Source organism: Papaver somniferum, unplaced genomic scaffold (assembly GCF_003573695.1).
Source record: "Papaver somniferum cultivar HN1 unplaced genomic scaffold, ASM357369v1 unplaced-scaffold_18, whole genome shotgun sequence".
Lineage (NCBI taxonomy): Eukaryota > Viridiplantae > Streptophyta > Magnoliopsida > Ranunculales > Papaveraceae > Papaver > Papaver somniferum.
Window position 1 is genome coordinate 5,640,412 of NW_020627707.1, and position 23,422 is coordinate 5,663,833.

Genomic DNA, 23,422 nt, shown 5'->3' on the forward strand with positions numbered 1-23,422 from the left:
TCTTTAATTGCATCTCAACAGTATTCTTTTGTTCACTGCAGTTTCCAACATCACAATTTCCACATCACACCAGCAACAACAACACCAACAGTTCACTATTCTTCTTCTCATTCTCTATAATCAAACATGACCTAAACCACAATCAAACTATATCTGTGTATCAACTAATTCCCATGTGTTCCCAGATATTCCTGAAACCCAACTATAACTTCAATCCATACTCAATTCAAATCTTAATTCGATTATCAACCAACCAGAACTAAAGACTCACCCAAGCATTGACATCTTCTGAATTGCTAAATTCTCAAATCAGTTCTGCTGAAACCCTAATTCATCTTCTCTTCATCAATATGAGTTGAATCAACACTCGAGTTAACACCGCCGCCATAACCCATCAGAATCTCAACTAGTTCATCAATCTTTTCTGGATATCTTCATCTCAAGAACAAACCCTAATCTTTTACAATTATTCAACCTTCTCTTCTAATTCATGTCACCTTCAATCAACTCTATATACCCATCTCCCATGACCACAATTACCATCTTCTCCATCTTGATTTCACCAACATCGATTGATTTCATGAACCCTAATCTTCGGTTCCATCTCAGAAAACCCCAGCTCTTCAATTTCTTCTCAAAAATATTCCTCAACCTTAACTCATAATTCGAGTTAAACCCACCTCTAATTAGTCCTCTAGGGTATCAAATTCATCTTCTAATCTTCTCAGAGTTTCTTCTCGTAAACCCTAACTCTTAATTCACTACCTCATTCGAATCTGATTCAACAGCAGACATTATCACCATCACCAACGACTACTGATCTTCTCTACCCTCTGTCGAACAGAGAACTTCCATTTGATTCTCTAAAACTCGCAGAAGAAGAAGAACAGAAAAACAAGGAAGGAGAAGAAGAAAGAAGAAGAAGAATGAAGAAGAAATAGAAAGAAGAATACACGTTTATCTCCTCGGCTAGATTGGGGATACGGACGGCCAAAATGCTAAAGGCACCCGACCAAAAGATAAGGGCAGCTAGGTCGGCTAAATTTCAAAAGACTATTTTACCCTTTGAACTAAACCAATGATATTTTCTTCGTCCGATGTCTGAATGGCACGTTCGAGTAGGGCTGCACAAAATGGCCGACCCGACCGCTAACCCGCACAACCCGACCGCAAAAAAACCGCACCAACCCGAAACCGAGTATCTAGCGGCCCTGGACGGTAGTTATATTTTAAAACCGACCTTGATACGGTGCTATGTGGTGGTGTGGTTGTACCGACCGACCGCTATGAGAACCGACCGATCAAATATATCTATGGCTAAGAAACCCTAAAACGCCACATATAAATACCTAGCCTAATACACCAAACCCTACCTCGTTCTACACGATTCTTTTTTCATTATTCTTTCTTCCATTTTCTTTATTCTCTAGGCTGCAGAAGAGAAGGCGACTCTCCATTTTCATCTCCTCTTTAACCTTTCCATTACTTTTTCAGTTTTTACTACTTCACCACCATCATTTCCAGATGTTGATTTTAGTCGATAATCAAATGGATTCTTCAGCTCCAGGTAAGGAAAAAAAGCTTATTGGTTGATCTTTATGCACTCTTATTAATGATTTGTTGATAAATTATGATTGATTTAGGTACTGTTAATTAGGGTTTAGTTTGATTTTGATTTTGATTTTTTTGATTGATTAAGATTTAGATACTGTTAACTAGGGTTTAGTTTGATTTTAATTTTCTTTTATTGATTTTTTACTGATTTGTTGATTGATTACAGTTGATTTAGGTATTGTCAATTGGGGTTTTGTTGGATTTTGATTGGTTTTTTTATTTCTTTTTGATTTGACTGTTAATTAGGGTTTGGTTTAGTTTGATTTTGATTTAGCTATTGTTAATTGAGGTACTCTTATTAGTGGGGTTTAGTTTGATTTTGATTTATTTTGTATGATTTTGTGTATTGATTAATTATTATCTCTTATGGGTGAATTTTTCTCTATCTATTTTGTATAAATTTTTTTTTTTGAAGAAGGAGAACATCAATAAAAAGATGATTTTGCTCTGTATGGCATATATAATCATTTGATTTTTCACATGCATGTGACTGTGAATATCTAAATGGCCTCATTTTTTACTTTGGGTGTGTGTTAATTTAGTTTGTCTTTCACTAGGGACAATATTTCTTATGGATCATTTCTTGTTGTGCTGTCTGATTATGATTTTTTACCAATTTAATGGGGAACTAACAGTGATGTCTTATGTTTCCTTCAGTTGTTATTTTGGATTCAGTTGTGACTATGGATGTGGATCAATCAACCCCAGCATCAACCCCTGCTATTGTGGTATGTATTTCTTATGTATCATTTTCTTTTTTCTTAACTTTTTGGAAAGTAAAGGAATATTCAATTGTACGCAATCTGTTTAGAAATTATTTGTATGTACTGCTTCACGCCCTTGTATATGAAACTGAACACACTTGATAAGATTGTAAATTCTGATCAAACCTTTAATACTCTTGTATGTTCTATTTGATCTGAACCCCAATCTGTGGATACCTATTGTTACTATTATATTTTTATCTTAGTACTTGTATAATGAACTTGGAAATGTATTTGTTGTTAGTGGATTGATGAATTTTTCTGTTGAACTTTGATGCAGGCTTCCGATGCTAGTGAACTGCCTCCTCCTACAACCACAAATGTCGCACAACAGAATGTTGACGCAACTGTTGCTGATGACTGACAAGTATATGAAGTACTGGGGGTCATATGAGGCTATGAACCCTTTCCTTTTTATTGTTGTACTGCTTGATCCTCGCCAAAAAGAAGTTGGATTGAATTTCAGGCTTGAGATCTTGTGCAAGGATGATTTGGAAAGGGTTGCTGAGTTGAGGGACTGTGTGAAGAAGGACTTAGAGAGACTTTTCAACGAGTACAAGCTACGTTATCAGTTGGTAATGAAGCAACCAGTACTGCACAAGACACTGAAATGGTTGAGGCAGGTGTGGATTCGTTGGACATCATGGAGGCTCTGTTGAAAGGGAGGCTAGAGAAACGCAGAATGGAAAGTGTTAGTATCGAAGGAAGGTCTGAGGTGGAAAGGTACTTAGCTGATGTATGTGAGAATGCTACCCCCCAGTTTGACTTGTTGGGTTGGTGGAAGAACAATGCTTCCAAGTATACAGTTTTGTCATATATCGCAAGGGACATTCTTGCTATCCCCGTCTCTTCGGTTGCTTCTGAATCAGCTTTTAGTACAGGGAAGCGTGTCCTTGACCCATTTTAGAGCTCTTTATCTCCTAGGACAGTTGAGGCCCTGATTCTAACACAGAACTGGTTGCGCACACCTCTGGATATTGATGTATCAAGCTTTGCAGTTGATAATGCTGAAGAGATTGAGACAGGTATTTCTATCTTTTTTTGTGTTTGTGTTAATTATAACTTTTTGTTTTGATTTTGAATCTAATTAGAGTTTACTTTTCTTGTAGATATCCTAGGCCCCGTGACTGCAGAAGATTGATAGAGGGAGCTAATGACAGCTAATGGTATTCGATGAATGTATGTTTCTGATGTTATGTAATTGCCTGAAGTATGGACAATCATTCGACTTCATACTTATGTATTTTTCCTCTTGTTGTTTGTTGCAGGTGCTACTTGGAAGAACCTCTGGATTAATCTATCCTATTGGAGTTTTCACTTACACATTAGCTGAAGAATACCTGGAGTTTGCATATTAGTTGAAGAATAAAACCTTAGTGATATCGTTCGTTCATTCTTTATTCATTCATTCTTTATTCTTACAGAAGTATCAAAACAGTTGATTCTGGTTTTCTTTTTGTCTTGCTTTCAATTTACTTGAGATTAAAGTTTGGTTAAGAGATTTTTCAGTAGATTATTGAATTTATTATTATTATTAGGAAATTTCTTTTTAGTTTTTACTGTTACAGAAAGTAAAGTCTTCAGTTTTCACATATTATGTTTGTATCATTGACATACTGCTTAAACAGGTCAGGGAACAAGTATTCCAGTGTAAAACTGAAACTGGGAATGGTCGGGTCGGGCTGGGTTTTCGGTTTACCCGATCAACTCTGCCCGATTTATATTAAATCGGTAAACCGCTACCGAACTGTAGCGAGTCTGGATCGGGCGGTTCACAGCCGAACCGATCTAGAAATTCACCATTAGTTGGTGCAGCTGGGAAAAAACCCGACCTGTATGGTTCTATGATCGGTAGAGATGAAAACCGATCCGAGCCGACCATTGTGCACCCCCACGTTCGAGTAGTCTATTCCGCGTAACTTTTCGAGACCTTCCCAATGATACTAGTTTCGTAGCTAGATCATTGTTAGATTAATTTCTATTAAGTAACGCTTGAGTTAAACTAATCGAGTTATTATCGGCTAAAACGTGTCTTGACAATTGTTAGACCAGTCAAATAGCGTTCACGAGCTTGAGGGTCTTTACAACAGGTTTTTGACAGAGCTGGTTGTACAAGATGGATTTGAGTGCATAACGGATATTCTGACAAATATATTTTTTTACGGGTTGCACCCGAGTGCATCATGTGTATTCTTTTTTTTGAATTTTCTGTTGTTCCGCTTTTTTCTTTTTAATAGTCAATGTTATAGTAATGGTGGTGCATTTAGCGCACAAGATCATGAATTAGTCATTTCGGTTGTGTATAATATTTTGCAGGCGAATATTATGATAAATCTAGATTTATCCACGATGTGCACAAGATGCACCCGAGTGCATAATGTATATTTATAGGAAATAGATTTTGGCATGGTTGCACCTGAGTGCATAATGCCTATATTTTTGCGATTCCTCTTATTTTTCTTCGATAATAATTGTCTACGAAGAACACAAGATGCACCCGAGTGCATGGTTGATAGGTGTCTAAATCACCTTGATATTTATCTATTGTTTATGCTTTCTTGGCGAGTTTTCTTGTAAATTATGTATCTTATATTTCGTTTTGAGTTATTAGGTACTTTGAAGTCATTTGGATCAAAAGAAGGAAAAAATAGCCATTTGGAGCGAAAAGCACAAAAAGATCAATTCACATGTGATACTTGGAGCCGGCTAAGGCTGAGCAAGATGGAGGCAAAGAATGAACTGGGAACTGACAGTTGAATGGAACCAATTAAAGACTCAGGATGGCCCTTATCTTATCTCAGGGTATCTCTAGCCTATAGGGTTATTACCAACACCTGGAATTGAGAGAATGATTTCTCAATCATTCATTCCATAACTCAGAGAGAAAAGAAATTGCGGCTTACTGAAGAGGAGAAGTTGATGTTGTTGAGACTGATGTTGATGATGGCTGCGATGGAATCGAGTGATGATGATAAACCTCAGAGACTTGTGAAGATTACTGTAACAGAGATGAGATACAAAGAGATCGAGAAATGAGGATGGTAGGGTTGATTCGAATTTGGGTTTAATAAAGAGTTGCAGATGAAGATTTGACTGAATCACAGATGAATTGATGGCTGAAATTGATATGGGTTTGCTGTAAAAGGTCGAGATATGGGTTTGTATGGAATCAGAGAAGATGATGATGAAGAAATCAGTCGAACTAGGGTTTGTTGGTTGAATTACAGGGAGGAGCTTCATGAAATTGAAGATGCAGTTTGAGCTCAAATGGAATTTTCTGCTGTGTTGTGCAGTAATGGAAGTGAGTTGCAGTGGTGATGAAATTGCAGTTGGAAACTGGTGGTCTGATGTTGTAGTCAACAGGGTTCAGTGCCTGAGAAATTAAAGGAAATGGTGGCAATGATTGAGATGGAGAATAAAACATTAGAGAAATGGGTTCTGGTGACTGAAGCGCTGAAAGAATGGTGCTGAGTTGGTGCTAGTGAACAGTTTTGCAGGTTGCCATGGAATTGAAGGTGGTACTGAGATTGCAGGTGGTAATACTGGAGATTATAAGACACTGGTGGTGCACAAGAAGATAAGCTACTGCCGATGGCGAGAACATGGAATTGAGACCAAGTGAAAGCTACAACAAGTGAATGTGAGATTGCAGGTCAGTTGAGCTGAATGCTGCAGGAAGTGGACGCAATGCAGATACAGAAAAGGGGAGTGCAGAGAAGAATAAAATGGAATTGCAGTTGTGTTGGCATCACATGGAAGAAGAAATGTTGCTGTTGCAGTTAATGATCAAGGAGGAAGCTGAGAAGCAGCAGCTAGTTATGGAGATTGTAGGAAATTGCAGGAGCAGCAAGGTGTTGGCGTTGGCTGTGCACAAGAAGAGTGGCTGAGTTAGTGTGGTTGAATTGTGGATTGATGGTCTGTGACCAGGAAGATGCACATGATTTAGGTGCAGGTTATGCAGTTGGAGCTGATGGTTCACAGGTTATGAGGATTGTCTTTGTATTGAGATGCTCTGAAGAATGATTGCAGATGCAATTTCTGGAGGTTGTTGTTGAGCAACAGGTAGTGGTTCGAGCCGAGAATTGAATGAAATAGCTAGTAATGAAGCTGAGAAGATTAATGGAACAGTGACTGCTTGAAGCTTGTAGTCTGGTGGATACGAAGCTGAATTGTGCTTTGGTGCTGTGTATGATACATCGCAGCGTGACATGAACTGAAATGTAGAGTTGGTGGATAATTTTGAGAAACAAGAGAAGGCCAAGAAGATGCAGTGGCTGTTGGTAGTGATGAATTGCTACACAATTAGATGGGGTTTGAACAAGGTATTGGTAGAGGTTGCAGCTACAGTTTCAAGGAGAGTTTGGTTCAGGATTTTGTGGCTGTTGTTGTTTAGACACCATCAGGTGGATGAGAATGTGCTGGTTCATATGGGAGAGTTGGTTGCTGGTGATGATGGTAGAAGAGGACTTTGAAGCTGTTTTGCAGCTGCAATTGCAAATGAACAAGTCACGAATGAACTGAAATTGCAGCGGGGATTGATTGTGTTGATTAAATGTATGTGTAGGATCGAATGGATGATTGAATGATTGTGCAGGGTATGAGATATAATTGATCCTGAAACAGGCAGGAGATACCCCAGAATCGGTCTGAACTCGGATGGAATCGGAATACGGAGAGTTGACTCACCAATCAAGGTAGCTGACTCAGATGAACTTGGACTTGTTTTGCTGGGCCTGGCTAACAGACTGTCGACTATTTTTGCCAGTGGGTTAGTTTTGGAAAAGGGAAGGCAGTATAAAAGAACCGAGACTTCTCTTTTTTGAGAATCTTTTACTTCTATTTTTGGGTTCTAGGTTTTAGAAACATGAAAACTTTCTTTTTTCTTCTTGTTATGAACTCCATGAACATGAGCTAGATTATTATTTTTGGTTATGGATAAAGTTGATTTCATATAACATGAATCCTTGTTTGATATTATTATATTAGTCGCGAATCGGTTGAGTTTGCTTTCATCTTTATTGCTAGATTAGAGTTTATTAGACGCAAAAGTGATAAATTTCTGATTGCAAGTAGCATAATTGTGGATATTGCTTGTAGTGTACATCCTAGTAGTCACACGTGAATCATAACCTTTGTTAAACCGGATTAGTGCTTTTACACGTTCGATTGCTTTGATTGGCCTGATTTCATAGAACTTAATGCATCTAGGGAATTAAACTTGATTAGTGCTTTTACACGTTAGGTTGTTTTCTTAGATAGAATTCATTTTCACATCTTTTAATGTGTTTGTTGATGATAAGAGGAGATTTGCGGGATATTCTCGCGATCAAGATATCCTAGGGCCTTTGATAATGAGAGATTAAATATCATTCTAGTTATTAAGACAAGAACATGTTAGTGAATGAAAACGATATCCTTAACCAATATCTTATTATCTTGATTTGCGTGTTTGCTTTACTTTATTTGTTTTTAGTATAACTTAGTTTTTAAAAATTAGAAAACCCCCCTTGTTACCTTTGTTTATATAAGAAATCGAAACAAACGACAACCTAGACCTCCCTGTGGGAACGATCCTTTCTTGCCCTTGCTTCATTATATATTTTGAGTAGTAAGAAAGTGTAATTATTTTTGACGCCTACGACAGCGGTCAATAGTACATATTTTTATAGGAAATAGATTTTGGTCGGGTTGCACATGGGTGCATAATGCATATTCGTATAGGAAATAAATTTTGGCTAGGTTGCACCTGGGTGCATAATGTATCCTCGGACTGGTTCAAAATTTTATTTTATTTTTCCGAATTTCATATGAACAATGGATCTTGTTTTATAGAGATTTTCGAGCCCTTTCCAAAAATATAAATTTTATTAAAATCCGACTCATATTTCAGAAGCTAAGGCCTTTCTCGCGATAAATTTTAAATTGGAGAAAGAAAATATATAGGAGAGAGAAAATGATATAATATTATAAAGAATAAAGTTTAAAATAAAGGGTATATATGACTAAATTTTTTTTGTGTCTTTTTCACCAAGACCTATATTTTACAAGTCCATTACGACTTAATGGAGTTTGCGCAAATGACCCATTTTCCGAAATAATATATGGGCTTGTAATTCAATTTTGAATTGATTGACGAGAAATGACTGTCAAAAATTATTGACAAGCACAACCTGTAATTTATCATTAATTTTTATTGATAATAGGTTACCATCAAATAAGGTTTTTGACACCTTAGAATACGACACGCCATCTGGCGGACAAGGACTGTCAAATACCTGTATTATCGACAGCATGGACGGACCCAAGTATTTCCTTTAACTGATTTTGACCTGGGCTAATGGTAGTAGCCTAATCCTAAATTTTGAGATTCCAAAAAAAAAATAATCCACTGATGGACCAGAGACTACCCGGGCTAAAGCCCAGTTTAGCCCTCTCATAGGTCCGTCGGTGATCGACAGACCTGGTCTGTCGATAACGGTGATTTATGGCGTAGAGAGAGACAGTCAGGAAAGCAAAAGAGAATTCTCTTACAAAACCAAGTGTATATATATATACACACGCACAACCTTGTCGGAGCCGGGATTTAAATGTTGGAGAGGCCATATAAAATTTGGCTTACACCAAAAAAAAAGTTGAGAATAGTTTCTTTTATTTATATTATACTAAGAACACAAAATTAAACACTAATCTTATTAATTGTTGTGCAATCTCACAATGAATATTTACAGTCTAACCCCGATAAATGAATGCCCTTAAAAATGTTTGTCTAGGGAGCTTATTTATTTATCAATAAATGAGTTGATTATTCGCTTATCGGTAAATGGGTATTTATTTATTTAGAGAGTATAACTTGGATGCACAAGTCAACAAAAACCTTTTAGTTTTTTATACACAATTTGGATATTGTGGAACCAGAAATTTGTTAAATCGAAGAATATATTAAACAATTTACTAGATGTCGAACAGTTTTATTTTTGACCTACCTCCTCGAGTCAGTAATAAATTATGTGAATGATCCAGAATCATATGATAGTATCAACTACCAGATGTATCATCGAAAGAGGCATTTCAAGCAGTAATCACTATAAAAAATGACATGCTACAGTACAAGCAAAATATTCCATAAGTTGTGCATGCATTATGCAAAATTAAGCATTAGGTACATTTTAGTTTAAGTGGAGGAAAAAACAATTAATTTTAAACGCATTCTTTTAAAAGAATGACACCAACATTGTTGATTACATATAGTATTTCGGTTTATTTATATATATTTTTGTATGAAATTTAGTGATTATTTATTTGTATTTTCATAAAACCTTTAAGGCCTCAATTATTTTTAATCATTAATATATTTAGCGAGGTTATTCATTTAGCCTTTTTGCCCAAGTTGAGACCGGAAAAAATTAGTCGTTTGGCGAGATTATTCATTTGTCAACCATTCGTTTATTGAGGTTAGACCGTATTGCGACCATGTGTTCGAGCATTTCCTTGAGGTAACGTACCAAATTTTATTCGTTGGTTTTGGTGTATAAATTATAGTTGGTCTAAATGGCTTCATGTATAAGTTAATACGTGAATTGTAAGACCTATATTACAAGGTTTAAGGAGTCCTTTGATCAAATGAGTTTCAGTCAAAGATGGTTCTTGATAACTTAGTTAAAGATAATGCTACTAGGAAACATGAAAGTATTTAGATTGGAAGTAAGCTAAGTTTTACTATAACTATTTTTTTTCAAACAATTGTAATTGGTGTTGTTACACCAAGACTTGTTATTAATAATATGATTTCAGGTGATTTTTCTTTGTCGTGGTTAAAAGGTGAATCAAGTTCTCTTCTTAGACCAATAAAATTTTTTGAAAAAATTTAGACCAATAGGAAATAAGAGTTTCTGACCCCCACCATAAATAATTTTTTAAATATAAAAAAAAATAAGTAAAAAAATCTTACCGGCCTCACCTGAAAATAATTTTTAAGTAAAAAAAACAAAAATCACGGGTAAAAGAAAAATAAATAATTTTTTTTCATGTAATTTTTTTTTATCGTTCTATCCTTTTATTAATTTATTCTTCTGGAAAAAGACATATATCTTGAGTTAAAAAAAACATATGCACGGGTAAAAGAAAAAAATATCTTGAATAGCAAAAAAATACTTCACGGGTAAAAAAAAATCTCGAGTGAAAAAAATACTTCACCGGCAAAAAAGAATCTATTTTTATTTTACCGGAAGCAAAATATTTTAAAAAAAATCTAACCATGAACCATAAACCTATTTTTATTCACCAATACCTATTGTTCTCCAAATATCTCGCGTCACACCTAGTTACTATTATTTCGAACCAAGATATCTTCCTAAAATATAGCTACATAATTATAGGTTAAAATATAGGTTAAAAGAAATATAGGTTAAAATATAACAACATATTATATAACTGTGGCCACCAAGGAGTTACCGGAAATAAAAGAAAAAATGATCAAGGCTGTGCAGATAAAAATGTTTAGGGTTAAATGGTTCACGGGAGTGCTTAATTAATTTTCGAGGTTGGTTCAACAACATTGTTCGTATTATAGTTTACCGGGCGTCCAACTATTTTATTTTTACAGACAACACACAAAGAAAAACACGTGACGGCACAAAAAGAAAAAAAGAAAAAAAAAACTTTTAGAAAAAACTTGCAGCAATCCAGACTTCTTTTACATTTATGATTTGTGGATGCAACTTGGCTTACATTTATGATTTGTGGATGACTACTCTGAAATAGTGCTAGCAACAAACGCACAATCAGACTAACGGTAGGAAATACTTGAACAGTAGCTAGTCACTCTTGGATTTGATGATAATTTCCTTGGGGAGAAATGTTCCTCTTGGCTAGAATATATATAAAACCATATAATATCTTTTGTGTTTACAACCCAAGTAAATGGAGATAATCTCCTAAATTTAAATAAGGAAAGAGGATATTATAAAGTTTATTACACCCCCTTAGTCTGAGTGGGAGAGGAACAAACGCTAAGACTAGAACGAAAGCGAACAAATAGCTGTCGAGGAAGCCCCTTGATAAAGATGTCAGCATATTGGTTCTCAGAGGGAACATGTTAGACTTGAATGGCACCAATACGAACTCGTTCACGAAAAAAATGTATATCAATCTCCACATGTTTGGTGCGTTGATGTTGAACAGGATCTCCAGACATATATATCGCACTTACATTGTCACAGTAAACAATAGTAGCACGTCGTAGAGGTAGTCGGAGCTCTAGAAGAAGATTGCGAAGCCATGTTGTTTCAGCAACCGCATTTGCTACTCCCCGGTATTCAGCTTCAGCACTGGATCGAGAGACTGTACCTTGACGCTTGGAGGCCAGGAGATGAGATTTTCACCAAGAAAGACACAAAAACCAGATGTCGATCGTCGAGAATCAGGACAACCTGCCCAGTCAGCATCAGAGTATGCTGTTAAGCCAGAGAAATAGGAGACCGAGTGAAATAATCTGTGGTTGATGGTGCCATGAAGATAGCGAAGGATTCGCTTGAGGGCATGCATGTGAGGCTCACGGGGATCATGCATAAATAGACATACCTGCTGAACTGCGTATGAAATATCTGGCCGAGTAAAAGTGAGGTACTGAAGAGCACCCGCTAGGCTTCTGTATAGAGTGGGATCCGAAAGTGTCGGGCCAGAGGTAGCACTGAGCTTGGAATTTGTGTTGACCGGAGTAGTCACTGGGTTACATTTTGTCATGGAGGCACGCGCGATGATGTCTTGTGCATATAATGATTGAGACAAAAATAATCCTGAGGATGAAAGAGTAACGATGATGCCCAGAAAATGATGTAGTGGACCAAGGTCAGACATAGCAAACTCTCTCTTCATCAAATAAATGAAGCGGCATAGGAGAGCATCAGTAGAGGCAGTCAAAATAATGTCATCAACATATAAAAGTAAGTATGCCATTTTGGATCCTGATTGATAAAAAAAAAGTGAGGGATCACATACACTACCACGGAAACCACAACCTGTGATAAACTTGGCAAATCTCTGAAACCACGCCCGAGGAGCCTGCTTGAGACCATATAACGATCTGCGTAGTCGACATACGTAATCAGGGTGATCAGGATCAACAAATCCTGGAGGCTGATGTATATAAACTGTCTCGGTCAGATCACCATGGAGAAAAGCATTCTTAACATCTAGCTGATGGATTGGCCAAGAACGCGAAGTAGCAATAGTAAGAACAGTACGAATAGTAGCAGGTTTGACAACCGGACTAAACGTTTCAAAACAATCAACCCCAACCTGCTGAGATTTTCCATTAGCAACAAGACGAGCCTTGTGTCGCTGCAAAGATCCATCAGCATTATATTTGTGACGAAAAAGACACATGGAACGAATAACATGAGCATCACGAGGTCGTGGTACAAGTTCCCACGTATTAGTTTTCAACATAGCATTGTACTCATCTTTCATGGCGGCATTCCAATTTATATTCCTAAGAGCATACAAGTGAGAGCGAGGAATTGGAGAGATATGTCGTAAAGTTTGAACATGGAGATTGAGCCGGTGGATCGGTCGGTAAATACCACGGGAGGCTCGAGTAACAGGACGAGAAGGAGATGTAGTGGGGGTGGGGGGATGTTGTAGTGGGAAGGACAGTAGTAGGTGGAGAGGATGGAGAGTCTGTAGTGGGAAGGACAGTAATAGGTACGGTAGTGGAGTTACAACGTGTACCAGTAGGGGCAGAGGAGATGGTGGAGTCTGCAGCTATGGAATTAGTGCAGAGAGGACCCGGAGAAACTGACTTAGAGAAGATATTGGACTGACGTAGGTACAGGGGTCTATTAGGGGAAGGTGGGTGTGCAGACATAGGAGCTGGTGGAACTGACGTACGTACAGGTGGAGGAAGTGGAACTGACGTAGGCTGGGAGGTTGGAAGTGGATTAGACGCAGCAGATGGGAAGTTGGACCGACGGTGAGGAGGGGTATAGGGTCCTGAAGTAGTGGGTGGCATAGTGGAAGCCTGGGTGTCAGTAGGTTGGTCATGCTGTATAGATGGGTAAGAGAGGTTATAGGAAGAATGGAGGATATTTGGGGGAGACTCGACAGTAGAAGAGGTATTTGTAGTGATATTTGTGAAGGGAAATACATTTTCATCGAAAGTTACATGACGAGAGACAATAATCTTGTTTGTGGCAAGATCAAGGCAGCGGTATCCACGGTGGTTGGGAGGAAAACCAAGGAAGACACACCTAGTGGAACGAGGGGAGAGTTTGTGAGGAGTTGTGGACGAGAGATTTGGATAGCAAAGGCAATCAAAAGTACGTAGATGTTCATACGTTGGTTGTCGTTGATAAAGAATAGACACGGGTGAGTGAAAATTAAGGACTTTGGTGGGTAGAAGATTATGTAGATAGACAGCCATATGGAGAGAGTAGACCCAATATTTTGGAGGAACGCAAGCGTGAGACATAAGGGTACGAGTGATATCATTGATACGACGTATCATACGTTCGGCCTTGCCGTTTTGGGATGAAGTTTGGGGGCAAGAGAAACGAAAAACAAGACCATTATTACGAGAAAAAGTATGGAAGGAAGAGTTGTCAAATTCATGACCCATGTCACATTGAAAACATTTTATTTGTCGTTCAAATTGAGTTTGAACGAAAGAACGAAATTCCAAAAATTTGCTATAAACTTGGGACTTAAATTTCAAAGGGTAGACCCATAGATAGTTGGTAAAATCATCAAGCAATATAAGATAATATCGAAAACCGGTATCGATATGTAATGGAATGGTCCATAAATCGCTATGTATGATATCAAAGGGTGCAAAAGTAATGGAATTAGATTCATAAAATGGCAATCGAACATGTTTACTAACTTGACATGAATGACAAAATTGAGAAGAATTATTCTTATTATAATGAATAGAATTATTTTTGCGTAAGACATCTAAAATTGCCTTGCCAGGGTGGCCAAGGCGGCTATGCCAAATATATGGCGAAAAAACAACAAGGGAAATGGGAGAAGGCTGTGACGATTTTGTAGGTGGCACGACAGAGTTGGTGATAGGATAGAGCTCCCCGGAACTATTACACCGAAGGATAATCCTCCTCGAACTCAGATCTTTCACAGAAAAACCAGATGGATCAAACTCAACAGACACACGATTATCAGTGGTGAACCTACGAATAGAAACTAAATTTTTGATAATATCGGGAACAACAAGAGTATTTTTGAGTTGAAGGATGCGAGAAGGGAGGTTTATGAGCTTGGTACCACTAGCAGTAACTGGAATGCTATTTCCGTTGCCAACTAAGATAGACCGTATAGTACTAGAATTAGTAACGTTATGTTAAGTACCTGAATCAGCAGTGAGATGCGAGGTAGCACCGGTATCCATGTAGAAAGCATCATCGGGTTGTTGTAAATGCATAGAACTATATGCGTCAGCAATGTTTGTGAGCTTCAGCTGTTCCGTCGCCATTGATTTTAATGGTTTAGAGAAAATAGGATCGTAGAGGGGCTGATACCATCTTGGATTTGATGATAATTTTCTTGAGCCGAAATATTCCTCTTGGCTAGAATATATATAAAACCATATAATATCTTTTGTGTTTACAACCCAAATAAATGGAGATAATCTCCTAAAAATAAATAAGGCAAGAGGATAATATAAAATATATTAGTCACATATGGGAATAGAAATCAAATCATTCATATACTCCTCAGCCCGGCCACTTCTCAAGTGAGGGAAGATTTCATTTTGTTACTGCAACAACAATAGCATTCAAATGTGTAGCCCTCGGTGCCTCGGTCAATAAAGTTGCAGGCGGGATACATTTCCGTATATTCACTCAGCCCACAATTCCTGAGGCAAGATCTCGAACAGTATGAGCAATTAAATTCTGTTCCTTTTTTTACCACTCCACAACCTCCACCCTGAATTTCGCAAACCTGACCTTCCGTATAGGTTTCTGCAGTACATTAATCAAGGGATAGTTAAAAAATAATTCAATTAGAATTTAACATTTTCACTCAAAAGAAGTGCGAGTAAGAAACTTTTGAAAAAGTTACAGTGCTATCTAGGCTGTTTTTTTATCCGGAGACTAAGATCATAAGCACGCGGATAAATTAAATATGTCGGGCGAGGCAAAGAGGTAGATGGTCTCTAAATAGTAGTCGCATAGAGTTACATTTAACTCTACTTGACTCAAAATTACGGAGTAGGAAGCTCTATGGCCTATGGCATGAAGAAACTCCCAATCCATGCCAAAATGCCGGAAAATGCAACCAACATGGGTTAAGAAAACACTTTTCCTATCTATGTAATGCATCATGGAAACTTCCATAAAGCTACTGGCAAAGGAAAAAAAGCAAGGCAGCGGAGGCGGATAATCAATATCTGGTTTTTGAACCGAATCATTCAGATCCGGCCTCTTACGTACTTGGACAACCATAGTGGTTTCTTTCCCAAGAGAATGCTTCCCTTGGCAGCTTGGCTTATAATCTCACAACAAGATCTCTCATGTGAGACTTGAACTTCAGAAAACCCATAGATTGGGATTTTTGTGAAACCATAGATATCGTCTCATTTTTTGTTCCTGAAATCGACCACGACCTTCTAGAGGTTACCTAGCCTATAGTTTTATCCAACTTAAAAAATCATCAAATGCATATAAAGGAAACAAAAAGCATAAAGACGTACCAGAAGAAACGGATGCGGCTATCAACAGCAAAAGAAAAGAAACGATGCAAATGGGAGAAGCACCAAACAGCTTAGCCATTATATTATGGTAATTGGTAAGGTTCTACTAGCTTTGATCAATTTGATGCACACTTGTTACTACTTTCCTTCTTACTAACTCTTAGGATTCAATTTATATGTTTACAGTCTGCTGAAGCCAGTTAATATAGACATGAACACATTTAATAAAAAACTATTTCCTTAAGCTTAATTTCCGAGAATGCAACGGCGAAATTACGTGCTGTCGGTGTACACTCTTCATGCCTCGTTTGACTTAGAGGGCAACTAGCATATATTTAGAAGGAATAATTCATTGGAGGATGTGGTAATATGGTGAAGACGAATCTACTACGTAATAGCAGGCAATTATGAGGAAAAATTGAAACAATAAATTCTTACAGGAGACTCTCAAGTTGGCCAGCTACAAACGAAGGAAGTAGACTTTGAGAGAAGAGAAGTAAATCTAATAATAATACAACTTGAACCACATCCCAGAGCAAAGCTTCAATTAACACTTAAAATCAACCTTTTTTTACAGCTTATTATACGTACATACTGGAACCCCTCCTCCATGGCAGTAGAAGCTAATGTAATCTGCAAACTAATAAAAGCGCTTACGACTGTAAAGAGAGTTAAGGTCGATAAACCTCTCTCATACTGGTTCAGTTTCCATTCATTCAGAATTTTTGATTCTTACAGACTATAGAGACGACAGCTTGAATATATTAAAACTACAGACAACCGATTACAGGATTGGCATGTTAAACCGCCAACAGAAAACTGACACCTAACAGTTGCACACATGTGAAATACACAAGTTCTATTGACCAGAAATAGTCAATAGTCTAACACCCCCCGCAAGTCAAGTGTCTAAGAGACATTGAGCTTGAGTCTCATAGCAGCAAATCTAGTAGTAGACAGACCTTTAGTGAAAACGTCGGCAAGCTGATCCTGAGTAGACAAGAAACGAACTGACAAGGCCTTCTCAGCAACTAGTTTTCGGAAAAAATGAAAAGCTATTTCAATGTGTTTCATTCTATTGTGAAATATAGGATTAGTTGTAAGATATGTTTCACCCATATTGTCACACCACAGAACAAGAATTCTGGGTGAATGAAAGGACAGTTCAGCCATAAATGATTGTACCCAGAGCAATTCAGATGTAGCATCAGCCAGAGCTCTATATTCAGCCTCTGTGCTAGAACGAGACACAATTTTCTGCTTTCGAGAGAACCAGGAGATCAAGTTTGGTCCCATAAAAATTGCCATTCCACTTGTAGATCTTCTATCTATAAAATCACCTGCCCAATCAGCATCAGAGTAAGCTTGTCGTTGGAGAGAAGAAGATCGTTTAAAGTGCAACCCAAGGATAATGTGCCATTCAAATATCTTAGTATGCGCTTAACAGCAGATCAGTCAGCTTCAGATGGATTTTGCATGTGTTGACAGGCCTTGTTCACAACAAATGCAATATCTGGTTGAGTATTGGTTGCATATTGCAATGCACCCACAATACTCCTGTAAATAACTGGATCATCAAAAGCAGGAGACTGAGTAGGTGGAGCCACGGTAGAAAAAGGTGTGCTACAAGGATTGGAAGTTTTCATTTTCGTCTTAACAAGTAAATTGGTAATGTACTTTTCCTGAGATAAGTGAAGACCTACAGAAGTAGAAGTAGCATGTATACCCAAGAAAAAATGAAGTGGTCCTAAATCCTTAATTGAAAATTCATGTCCCAGAGCATGAATAAGTTGATCTACTACTGATGATGAAGAGCTTCCAGTGACCAGTATGTCATCTACATAGATAAGAAAATAAATGGCAGCAGAAGAAGTTACCATATAGAAGAGTGAAGTATCAGTCTTGGAAGCTGAAAAACCAGATTTAAGCACGAACTGATTGAGTATGTCAAACCAGGCTCTGGGAGCCTGTTTCAATCCATATAGTGACTTCTTCAATTTGCACACATGATTGGGCATAAGCATATCAATGTAGCCTGGTGGTTGAACCATAAAGACATCTTCTGATAGATGGCCATGAAGAAAGGCATTCTTTACATCCAATTGTCTTATCTGCCAGCCTTTATAAAGAGAAATTGACATGATCATTCTGACTGTAGGAGGCTTAACCACTGGACTGAATGTTTCTTGATAGTCAATGCCTTCTATCTGATTGTAACCTTTGGCAACTAGTCTTGCCTTATACCTTTCTATATTGCCATCTGCATTTCTTTTAATTCTAAAAATCCGCTTGCATCCAATGACATTGTGTCCATCTATTGCATGTACCAACTGCCAAGTACCATTTTGTAAAAGAGCATTTATCTCTTCATCCATTGCAGCCCTCCACTTTGGGTCTTTGCAAGCTTCAGTATAACAGGTGGGTATTGTGATATCCTCACAGACATATTGAACTTCAGAGGCATAAACTTTGGGTTTAGTAATCCCTCTTTTACCACTTGTAACCATTGAATGATCATTAGTAACTGGCATAGAAGTAGTAGGTACTGGAATGGTAGGTGATGGAATGGATGATTATGAAGATGTATCAGTTGAATTTGGTAATAAAGTTAAATCAGGTGATTCAATGTCATTGCAAATAACAGGAAAATTAGGTTCAGATTGTGGAATGGTCATAGTGGATAAAGATGGACTTGCAAACTGCATTGAAGAAAATAGTTTTGCATGAGGAAAATCATCTTCAACAAACCTGACATCCCTTGAAATAATGATTTTGTTAACAAGGGGATTGAGACACCTATATCCTTTGTGAAGGTTACTATAGTCTAGAAAAATACATTTTACTGACCTTGGCTGAAGCTTATGATTATTAAATGGCCTTAAACATGGATAAAATGCACAACCAAAAAATTTTAAAAATTGATAATCAGGTTGCATCTTGAAAAGCTTCTTAAAAGGAGATAATTATTGTAAAGTATGTGTTGGCAGTCTATTTATGAGAAAATTAGATGTTTCAAATGCATAGGACTAGTATGATAAAGGGAAAGAGGCATGAGTCAAGAGAGCCAAACCAGTCTATTTATGAGAAAATTAGATGTTTCAAATGCATAGGACTAGTATGATAAAGGGAAGGAGGCATGAGTCAAGAGAGCCAAACCAGTTTCCACTGTATGCCTGTGTTTCCTTTCTATAGTGCCATTTTGTGCATGAGCGCATGAAACTCTGTGACCAATACCACAAGAATCCAAGTAGCTTGAGAGAGAGACACACATACACAATCTGACTGAACAAATTTAATTCTTTTTTTAAATAACACTAGTGGAAAATAGTCGTTTTAAGATGGTCCAATAGTGTAGTTTCAGAGGGTAAAAAAATACTACCAGAGTGCCGCTAAAAGTGCCGTAGATTCAGTGCCTTTTTCTGAAACGACACTTTCAAGGTGCCCCTAATAACGATGCTTTCAGAATGCCGCTATGCGACATCACGTTGTAGATTTGATTTATTTTAATATTAAAAACATACGTCAGATCTGGCTGGCTGCTGTCATTCTGACTGGGCTGAAACAATTCTGATTCAAATTCAAATTACAGTAAACTGAAACTCAAATAAAATTGAAATTCAAATGACAACTCAAAATTCAAATTCAAATTAATATTAAAATTCAAATTCCAACTCAAATTCAAATTCCATAGAAAACCAGATTCATCTAATACAAAATGACAACTCTATTACATTGTATTGCTCATAAATTTAGTCCAAACTCACAAAAAAAAAAATCAGCTGCTAATTAACAAGTTCAAGGTTTCTTAAAGAGAAGTGATATAAGTCCTAAAAATTTCAACAATTTCAGTCATTATGACCTTGACACCAGCTTGCTTGATAACAGAACTGCACAAGCACAACGCTTTCCAACATTTCCTTACCCAACAGCAACAGCGGTCTTACCATCATAAGAGGTGAAGTCAGAATCCTTCCTTCACTTCGATTAACAAAGTAGAACTTCTCGCATAACCAAGTTCACACAAAAAAAAATCAACAACGACAGTAGATCAATTTTTGACAAAATTGAGGCGAGAACATAACCTACAACTTATTTCCTGCACTTACATGTTATAAACAATAGATTGCACGCCTAGGCCACCAAAAGTCTGAAAAGCCTTGCTTCTACTTGGCAAACATTTATCCAATTAACATCCATGCAATGAATGGATATCCCAAACCTACATTTAGTTTGTACGAACATGAGGACATGAAAGTATGAATTGCGCAACAGACACATCATGACTCAGGGAAAACAGTTGATAAGGAGGATAACATAACACAATCAAGGAGGGGATAAAGCAAACACATCAACGTGTTAACAAATACAACAACAAAACATGCAACAATAACTTACCCAACATGAAGTGGTTCTGCATGGCCTTGGGCAGACTGAGAATTTCCTCGTTGATGGTGTATCTAGGGCTGCACAAGAACCAGTCTAAACGACCTGGACCGGAGTAGAACCGGTGATACCGGACCGGTATCGAACAGGAACCGGCTTTACCGGGACAGACACCGGTTCTGAAATTTGAGAACCGGACTAGACCGGTACAGACATCGGTTCTTGGGGAGAACCGGACTTGAACCGGACCATCTGTACCGGTTATTATTAGCCGTCAAGATCTTTATAGGGTTTTAATCCTAGCCGTCCAAGACATAGGATGTCGAGAAAAAGAAAACAGAAGAAGCATTCTTCATTTCTTCTTCTTCGTTTCTTCTTCTCAGCGAAGGCGGCAGGCTGCAGGCTGGATTTTTCTGATCTTCTCTTAGGGTTTGAATCATTTAGATTGAAAATCACTATCAGTGTATCACCATCTCTATCAGGTCAGTATTCTTCTCCTTAGGGTTCGAATTGTTTGATTGTATATTGATTTAGGGTTTGATTTTAGATTGATTTAGGGTTTTTACTTGTTTACAGAATTGTGATTTGATCTATATGTTCAGTGGCGTGAAGAAGTGAAGGTAAATCATTCTTTCTATTCTTCCTCTGTGATTTGATCTTATTTCAATCAAAGATAAATGTTCAGTGCCATAAATTGACACTGATGTGTGTGTTGGGTTAGAATTACATGGAAGATAAAGATTGCTCTTTTATGGATATAAATACAGTGAGTTGCAATTGTAGTTGTTATTTGATAAAAATTGCTCTTTTATGCTTGAATTCTTATGGGATGTCGTTTATTTGATAAAAATTGCTCAATTGTGTTAGGTTAATGCTTGTATTCTGGGTTTATAGAATTTGAAATATCAAGAAAATTTTATAAAAGGGTAAAGAATCTTGGGTGGATTTGAGAGTGGTGTGTTAAGAGTTTGACATTGGAGAATGAAGGAAAGAAGTGATTAACTGATTATGTTAAGAACTAGATTAGTACACTGATGCTGAGAAGGAGCGTATAGTGTAATTTCTGAAGTTTTAGAAATTGTGTTAGATTTTACACAGGGATAGTTCTATTATAAGAATGTTAATGTTAGTTGGTACTTGGGAACTAGTCTTACACTCTTACTGTGATATGTATTGGTAGTGATATGAACCATGCTACTTGTAAATTTTCTAACTTGCTTACAAGAAAGCACTGAATTTAGATGTATACACTCGATGGAATAGCACTTACTTGATGTTAGAAGCTGCACAAAGATATGAAAAAGTTTTTGCAATGTTAGCACAGATTGATAAGGACTTTCAAGAGAAGTTTATTTTTGAGAAAGACAAGGAATCTGTTTTACCAAGTGATGCTGATATTGAGGAAGCTATAGCTAGTGATGATATCTTGGAAGAAGTGGTTGAGGATATGGAAGAAGATGAAGAGGTTGAGGATATGGAAGAAGAGGTAAATAAGAAGAAGAAAAAGAAAGTGAAGACTCATGCTCCTTATGCAGAAGATTGGGCTTATGCTAGAGGTCTTGTGAAGTGTTTAAAGGTATTCTTCGATGCAACTATCAATTTTTCTGCTTCTACACAAGTCACTACTCATTCTTTCTTATGGGAGTTGGTATTCATCCATGAACAATTAATTGAATTTAGAGAAAATGTAGCATCAGATCCATTTATTGCACGTATGTCTCGTCTTATGTTTGCCAAGTACAATAAGTATTGGGGTGTGTACGAGAAAATGAATCCTGTTATGTTTTTTGCTCAATTGTTGGATCCAAGAGAGAAACTAAAGGGGCTAGAATTTACTCTTAACTGTTTGTTTGAGAACAATTTGTGGAAGGTTCAAAGAATCATGAGAAAGGTAAAATTAGAATTTCAGGAACTCTTTGATGATTATAGTTCAGTGTATTCAACTCATGAGGAAGGGTCATCTAGTGTTGCTTCTGTAGTTGCCAGTTCAGTTAGCACGCCATCTCAAGGGTTGAAATCAAGAATGCAATCAAGGAAGAGACATCATTGGGACAACCCAAGTTGTGTTGAAGAAGCAAGAACAACGGAGTTAGATAGGTACTTGACAGATGTGATGATGGATGGAAAAATGCGTGAAGTAGATCAAGATGATGACTTTGACATATTGGCTTGGTGGCAGGCTAATGCAAACATGTATAAGGTACTGTCCTACATTGCAAGAGATATATTAGCCTTGCCTGTGTCTTCAGTATCCTCTGAATCAGCTTTTAGCACCGGGAAGCGCGTGCTTACTCCATGGAGAGCTTTTTATGTCTACAAAGACAGTTGAGGCATTGCTCTGTACACAAAGTTATTTACAAAAACCCATTGCTCTTGATCTTCTATGTGATTATGTACCTGATGATGATGGTGAAGATGCGGCAGGTACTTATTTAGGTTTTTCTTCTTTTTTGTTTTCTTTAATAGTAATTACTTTTATTGTATTGACTGAAGTTTAATTATTTCTTCTTGTTTATTTTTTTTTGCCTGTTGCAGTCATAATTGAGAATTTCCTAAAAGCTTGAAGTTTATTTCTTGGCTCCTTGCTAAGAAATGAAAGGTTGGTAACTTTCTTTATCTTTCTTGATGTCCTTGTTGAAACATAATTTGGATTCATTTCCATATCAAATTCTCATTACTACTATGTAATTTATGGAAATGAATGCAAGCTAGGATTGCAAATTCCAAGTGCAGGCTTTGCAACCATCCATTTTCGTGTGCAATGATCACATTTCATTTCTTGTCGACTTGCCGTAGACATACTTATGGTTGTGGAAATATTGTTTTTTACTTTTTAGCAAACTGAACTTATTTTGGATTGTTGTTTTGAAGTTATGGAAATGTTGAACTTAAGTATGTATGCAACCTGAACTTATTTTGGATACATTGATCATATGGAAATGTTGTATAACTTATA

General features: G+C 37.2%; 1 protein-coding gene and 1 long non-coding RNA gene across 3 annotated transcripts; both read left to right on the top strand.

The window, feature by feature from the left end:
- The first annotated feature begins 1,390 nt into the window (after window positions 1-1,390).
- On the top strand, window positions 1,391-3,943 carry LOC113338117. 2 transcript variants are annotated; one of them, XR_003354616.1, is made up of 5 exons: window positions 1,391-1,567; window positions 2,272-2,342; window positions 2,659-3,403; window positions 3,488-3,557; window positions 3,647-3,943. It is a non-coding gene; the product is annotated as an uncharacterized LOC113338117 (long non-coding RNA). The 2 variants fall into 2 exon arrangements; XR_003354617.1 differs by having other exon boundaries at window positions 3,488-3,544.
- A 17,796-nt stretch (window positions 3,944-21,739) lies between these two features.
- Window positions 21,740-22,795, top strand: LOC113337969 (zinc finger BED domain-containing protein RICESLEEPER 3-like). Its single transcript, XM_026583500.1, has 2 exons — window positions 21,740-21,904; window positions 22,043-22,795. Exons 1-2 carry the CDS (start codon window positions 21,740-21,742, stop codon window positions 22,793-22,795), a joined length of 918 nt encoding a protein of 305 aa, XP_026439285.1.
- The last annotated feature ends 627 nt before the right edge of the window (window positions 22,796-23,422 follow it).

Coding starts and splice junctions, on each gene's coding strand:
- LOC113337969 (XM_026583500.1), top strand. CDS start 21,740: ATGTTAGAAGCTGCACAAAGATATGAAAAAGTTTTTGCAATGTTAGCA. Junction 21,905..22,042: donor ATGATATCTTGGAAGAAGTG/GTTGAGGATATG, acceptor AAGTGTTTAAAG/GTATTCTTCGATGCAACTAT.